Here is a 7,236-nt window from a genome sequence, read left to right as displayed (position 1 = left end):
AAATGCTGGAGAGGGTGTGGAGAAAAGGGAACCCTCTTGCACTGTTGGTGGGAATGTAAATTGATACAGCCACTATGGAGAACAGTATGGAGGTTCCTTAAAAAACTAAAAATAGAACTACCATATGACCCAGCAATCCCACTACTGGCCATATACCCTGAGAAAACCATAATTCAAAACGAGTCATGTACCAAAATGTTCATTGCAGCTCTATTTACAACAGCCAGGACATGGAAGCAACCTACGTGTCCATCAACGTATGGACAAAGAAGATGTGGATATATACAATGGAATATTACTCAGCCATAAGACGGAACAAACTGAGTTATTTGCAGTGAGGTGGATGGACCCAGAGGCTGTCATACAGAGTGAAGTAAGGCAGAAAGAGAAAAACAAATACCGTATGCTAACACATATGTATGGAATCTAAAAAGTAAACAACGAAAAGAAAATGGTCAGAAGAACCTAGGGGCAAGACGGGAATAAAGATGCAGACCTACTAGGGAAGGGACTTGAGGATACGGGGAGAGGGAAGTGTAAGCTGGGACTAAGTGAGAGAGTGGCACGGACATATATACCCTACCAAACGTAAAATAGATATGTAGTGGGAAGCAGCCACATAGCACAGGGAGATCAGGTCGGTGCTTTGTGACCACCTAGAGGGGTGGGATAGGGAGGGTGCGGGGTAGGGAGATTCAAGAGGGAAGAGATATGGGGACATATGTATATGTATAAGTCATTCACTTTGTTATAAAGCAGAAACTGACACACCATTGTAAAGCAATTATACTCTAATAAAGATGTTTCAAAAAAAAGTAATCTACTTTTCCAAATGTGCTTTCCTGTTCAATTGTTATTACTTAAAACTATAAAAATGCACAAGAGTAGTTGGCAGGGAAGACTGGGATCTTGGAAGTGATAGAAGACACTATTCTGTCTAGACAAGAAGAAGCAAACTTAAAAAAAAAAAAAAACAAATTCAAAAGCCCTGCCAGGACCTATATGGAATTAATAGAATTTCTACAGGTTGTACTATCTATTCCAAAAAAAAAAAATCTGTTATTTAGTAAAGCATCATAGAAGCCCTCAATCTTCTGAGTCTGTAAGAAATATAGAATACAGTACTGCTTTTAAAAAACAGAAACTCAAATTCCTTCTAATTATCCTGAAGGTACAAGGAGAATAAAATGTAATTATGGTCAATTAAACTATTTAACTCATATCTCTGCACCAGAAAAGTAATGCTAATGAGCTCATCCTAGGAAATTCAACTCACTTGTCACATTCTGATGTTCTAGTCTCATCTGAAAAAGCGCCAAATGAAAATACAGCTGCAAATTTTGAATACGTAGTGAAACAGATAACCTTTTGATTATTCATATAATTAAGAGGTTTGCTAGTTTTTAAAATGGGAGTAAATGAGGAATTTTTATTTAAATAATGACATTTGGTAGACACTCAATTTGACCACCACTACCTCTAAGTTTAACCTGGATCCAAGACTGCAAATGGGTTTGGGGCTATACAGGTAGTCCTGAGGCTCTGGCTGCAGTTCACTTTCCAAAAGTGGGTTCATGTGAAAGTAGAGTCCTATATTTTTAATTGGCTTTTGGCTTATTCTGAACCAAAGGTCCAAATTCTGAAAACTGCAATCCAAAGGTAATATCAAAAGTGTACAGATGGATTATTTCCAAATAATAAAGGATAACCTAAAACTACATAAAATAAAATAGAGAAAGCCAGGAGGAGGGGGTTGTTAAGATGTATATATGAATTACATAAACTTGATGGAATTAATTTGTATATATTTGGCTAAGAATGACTTTTATCAGGAACGATTGTTGTGACGTATACACAATGACTTACTGTAACAATAATATATAAATACAAATATTAAAAGCACTATATTTTTTTCTTTACCTTAATAAAATGAGAATTTTTAATAGATCAAGAAAGCAACATGTTCTGCAGAAAATATAAAGGTCATTGTATATCCTTCCAGACTAGACAGCTTAACTCTATTATAGGCATCTGTATTCCAAAATTGTTAAATTCACTAACAGTAGTAAATTCACTAAAGAAATTAGTTGCTTTATAAAATATGAAAAATGAAGAATGTTTCATGAGGGTAATAATGGCCTATATTGTACTTTGGTACAGAAGAAGGATGATACACTTGTAAAAATATTTTTCAAATATCTGAAATTGACCATCTAATATGTTTTTTCATGAAAATTATAGTTATTTGCTCATTTATTCAACAAATACTGATTGGACATCTATTATGTGCTAGTCCTATACTAAGTACTAGGGATAAAAATAAAAAGTAAGAACCTCTGGTCTTATGGAACTTCAAATTCACTTAAAAGCCATCCAGGTATACCCTTGATCTAAAAATTTAACATTTTTATAGGGAGGAGAAGAGACATAACTGATAGCTACCTTTCATTTTCTTTTAAAATCTCTATTCATCTAAAACTTATCCAGTATTATTCCTTGTAATAAAGAACTTTTCAGTGAAGAAAATAATCTAGTGGAAAGTAAAAAGAGAAAAGGACTAAAGCGAAAATAAAATGAGATTTTGCTTAAGCTCTTTGCAATTTTACATTTTTATCACATGATTAAAAATTAGAACAACCTTTCTGGGGTGAAAAAAGAAAACGATATTTGTCACAAACTTTAAAAATCACATATTTTGGGGGCTTCCCTGGTGGCGCAGTGGTTGCGCGTCCGCCTGCCGATGCAGGGGAGCCGGGTTCGCGCCCCGGTCTGGGAGGATCCCACGTGCCGCGGAGCGGCTGGGCCCGTGAGCCATGGCCGCTGAGCCTGCGCGTCCGGGGCCTGTGCTCCGCAACGGGAGAGGCCACGGCAGGGGGAGGCCCGCATACCACAAAAAAAAAAAAAAAAAATCACATATTTTAGTCTGGTAATTCCACTTCATCAAAATCAAAAATGCAAAGATTTGGACACAAATATGTTTATATGAGAGAAAAATAGAAAAAACCCTAAATATCTGAGAATGGAAGAAAGATAAAACAGTTACAGTTTATCAACATAATAGTCTATTATGCTGTCAATAAAAAGATGTTTGCCAAGAAATTTTTAGAGTAAAACATTTATCATATAACTTTAAATGAAAAAAGCAGAACATAAAACTATATATATCCTAAGATTAACTGTATTAAAACACCTATATGCACAGAAGAAAATCTAGAAAATTCTAAAAAATCTATTGGAACTGTGACAAAATATTAACAGTTATCTCTGGGTGAAAAACTGAAATTTCACAATGCATATTAGCACATTCAAAGATTCTAAGGATTCCTCAAGTAAAGAAATATATTTGACTTTCATCACTGATTAATTGTAAAATACATTTGACTTTTAACATACCAATCACCAATTCAGAAAGTCCAAAAAAAAGAAACATTACATTTAAGTAAGTGGCTAACACTTGTGGTCTCCTGAAATTAATAATGCACTATATTATAATTGGCAACATTCCAACCTTAAGACATTTCTTTCAAACTTTAGCAAGTGTGATTTAGAAGGTTTAATTTCACACACTAAAATCTTTTCTCAAAAGATGTTGAATGCTCACTTTGCTATTAAAAAAAAAAGCCTGCAATTAACTAGCTACTTGAAACAGGTTTTCTATAGCAAAATAAATATTAAATCTTCTGCAGAAATAATTTGGAGATATTTTTGTAGGTGTAATAGCCAGAAATCAGAAGAGTGAACTTTAGGAATCCAATTACAGAAACGTTGACTTCTCAGGAAAATTTTTACAATCTGAAGTGAGCATGAAAAGCAATGTAAGAAAGTACTCTGACCAAGGCTAATCACTTTGGAGCTCATGAGTAACATCATAGTACACCATGGCCTTAGACCAAATAATAAAACGCCAAATGGAAAATGGCACAAGTCCATGGATCGTAAATATTGTATCAAAAGAAAATAAAGGAAAAACTCTTTCATTAGAGCAATTAAAAATGCAGTTGTAGTACCAGTTCCTATGATGAATAAATCAGTTCAGCAGTTCTAAGAGTGGACAGCCACTGTTTAAACACATTTTTCATTGGCAATAACTTTAAGTTTAAAAGCCGACTGTAGGTTTCCTTAGCTCCTAAACTTTTTTAATCACTAAAATGTTTTGGGATGGTGCAGTTGGTTATAACCCTATCCCCTGAAATTTTCACATGAGGCATTTGATGATTAGGTGTCTACCTGACCCATTATATTATGTTGCGGTACGCAATAAAATACAGATAAATACTGCAAATATTCATACCAATATTGGTATTCATACCAATCAATGCCCCCGAACTTTAGACCATAAGTTCCAAAGAAGTGAAGTTTCTACTAACCCAACAATAATCATTCTTCATTCTATAATTCCATTTGTCAAATTATTCATATGAAATGAACATGTTCTGCTACAAAGCTTCTGAAAAACCCCAAAGTTGAGCTTTCAGTAGTAAATTTGAAAATGTTTCAAAAAGAATTCAAGATCACATTAAGCAGCCTAAACTAGCAGTTAGTCCTTGGGAATGTTCTTATCTCCAGGGTACCATTTCCCAGCCTAAACTTACCAAACAACTGTGTTCTATAAGAAGCTAACAAGTGCCTGCTTCACTTAGCTTTTGCTAATGACCATAAAATTTAGTGGCTCAAAATAACTTTATTATTTCTGACAATTCTGAGGGTTAACTGGTTTCTCCTGGTTGGGGTAAACTTTGATTGGAGTGGGATAGTCTAGCATGGCATCACATGTCTGACAATTGGTGATGACTAGAATGAGGGGGTCTCAACTAGAAGGGCTCATCTCTGTTCACACAGTCTCTCCTCCTGCAGGAAGCTAGTACAGATTTCTTAACAAAGCTAATGCAATGTCAAAGACCAGCAAGAGAAGGCAAGCCCTAAGCGCTTTCAAGCCTGCTTGCATTATGGCTGCTAACACTCCACTGGCCAAAGCAAGTTACATGGCCAAGTGCAGATTCAAGGATGGAAAACTTGACTCCCTAGCGTTTAGAGTAGGAGCTACAAGACTGCAGTGCAAAAGGGCAAACACAGTGAAGGGAAGAATTTGTGGTCATTTTTTGCAATCTACCACACTGCAAAATGCTGCAAGTCTCTGCTCCACGTGGTCCATGGTAAAATAAGTTTAAATAACAGCTCTCTTTTGACACTTCAAAATACATATTGACATATTACAATATAATATAATGCAGAACACGCTGCCAATGCTTGTTACAATGTTCATTTTCTAAAAATATTAATCTATTCAAAGAAAACTATAAGGCCATCCCCCACCCCCGAATATTAGGCCCATGTGTGTCACAGGTGATGTAACAGGTGGTCCATGCATAAAAGGTAACTTCTGTTGCCCTTGTGGTGATCTCACTGAAAACTCTGCAGAGACAGTCAGTGATGAAGTACATGTAAAAGAACCCAAGGAAACATCAAGCATCATTTGTAGAAAGTATCATAACTAGAAGATTTTTTTTTGGTTCTAAAATTAGCCTAGTTGACATTTTCTTGTAAAACTAAACATGGAATTAGTATACAACCCAGTAACTGTACTACACTTGGGCATTTGTTCCAGAGAAATGAAAACTTATATTCACACAATACCTGTAGAAAAATGTTCATATAAGCTTTATTCATAATAGCCCCAAACTGGAAACAATCCAGATGTCCTTCAACTGGTGAATAAACAAACTATTGTACACATATACAATGGAATACTACTCAGCAAAAGAAAGGAACAAACTATTGATATATAACAACTTGAATGAATCACCAGGGAATTACAGTAAGAGAAAAAAACTAATCCCAAACAATTGCATAATGTATAACTCCATTTATATAACACTTCTGAAATGACAGAATTTTGGAAATGGATGCAGGAACAAGGTGGGTGTAGTTATGAAAGGGCAAAGCAAGGGATCATTGTGGTGATGGAAATCCTCAGTATCTCGATTCTGGTGATGGATACACAAAACTTTACATGTAATAAAACTGCACAGAACTAAATACACAGACACAGACACACACGTACACATAAATGAGTACAGGCAACACTGGGGAAATCTGCAAAAGATCGATGATTCTATCAATATCCTGCTTGTGATATTGTATTATAGTTTTGTAAGATGTTACCATTGGCGGCGGGGGGGACTGGGTAAAGGATACATAGGCTCTCCCTAAAGTATTTCTTACAACTGTACTAAATCTACAATTATCTCCATAAAAATTTCAATTAGAAGAAACTTTTTTTTAAGTTTAGCTTAGGAAGGTAGTTTCCCTGGGGTCTTAGTTTCTTTCAGAGTTTAATTCAAACAGTGTGGCTAGCATGAGGGTACAAATGACTTACATTTGGGACATCAATTGCTACCTCCCTCATGGCACTGGGCCTGATGTCATTCATCCCCTGCAAGAAATCTTTCAGAGTAATCTTCACCAACCCAGCCACCTTGCTGTCAGCGAGGTTAGGGTGTTTCCTCAAGACTCTCCTCAAGGCATGAAGACCTGTAAAGAGAAAAGCAACACAAGCTTTGTCTTCCACCTCACAAATACACACTGAACCATTACCAATAAAAATAATAACAAAAAACCCAAAACTCATGCATATTATAACATTTAAAATTGTGTGTGCTTGTGCACATGCATGCATGTGTGCGTGTACAGAGGCGGGGGGGTGGGGAGGGAGAAGGGATAATGTGGGGGATGAAGGCAAAAATCTAAATGCTTAGTTTGGGCAGTAAAAATATGACAAACTGCTATGAAATATGAAAAGACAGATATTTTACGTATGTGAAATAAAATTTACAAAACAACTTCTGCAAAAAAGACCATAAAGTTTTGTCAAAATAACCTGTTTGGAGAATTTCTTTGAAAAGAGTAAAATATTAAAACAGTAACATACCTTTTGCCCTGCTCTTTTTGTTAATACACACAAACCAGAGTTACAAGTTCTGTAAGGTATTGGCAGAACATCTTGAAGGAAATGTTCACCTGGCAGTTAGAAATGTGGTTTTGGAATTCAAGACAGAATCAAACTTCAGAGTTATGTGTATACACACGAGATCTGATATTATAGGAGTAGAAGAGACCTATAAAAGGGAAGCTAGGGGCTTCCCTGGTGGCACAGTGGTTGAGAGTCCGCCTGCCGATGCAGGGGACACGGGTTCGTGCCCCGGTCCGGGAAGATCCCACATGCCGCGGAGCGGCTGG

At 36.2% G+C, this 7,236-nt stretch overlaps 1 protein-coding gene across 6 annotated transcripts in view; it reads right to left on the bottom strand.

Annotated features, from left to right (window-relative positions):
* AFG2A (AFG2 AAA ATPase homolog A) overlaps positions 1 to 7,236 on the bottom strand; it is a 337,003-nt gene that overhangs the window by 284,781 nt on the left and 44,986 nt on the right. For all 6 annotated transcript variants that reach the window (XR_002891140.3, XM_024119178.3, XM_024119179.3 and 3 more), the window contains exon 10: positions 6,377 to 6,531. Coding sequence is in view for 5 of the 6 variants with exons in the window: in XM_024119178.3 (XP_023974946.1) it covers positions 6,377 to 6,531 (155 nt within the window). In the remaining variant the exon portion in view is untranslated. The remainder of the gene's footprint in view (positions 1 to 6,376; positions 6,532 to 7,236) is intronic.

The sequence above is a fragment of the Physeter macrocephalus genome, chromosome 7 (genome assembly GCF_002837175.3).
Source record: "Physeter macrocephalus isolate SW-GA chromosome 7, ASM283717v5, whole genome shotgun sequence".
Classification (NCBI taxonomy): Eukaryota; Metazoa; Chordata; class Mammalia; order Artiodactyla; family Physeteridae; genus Physeter; species Physeter macrocephalus.
The sequence above is the reverse complement of the archived record's forward strand: the minus strand, read 5'-3'. Positions and strand labels throughout refer to the sequence as shown.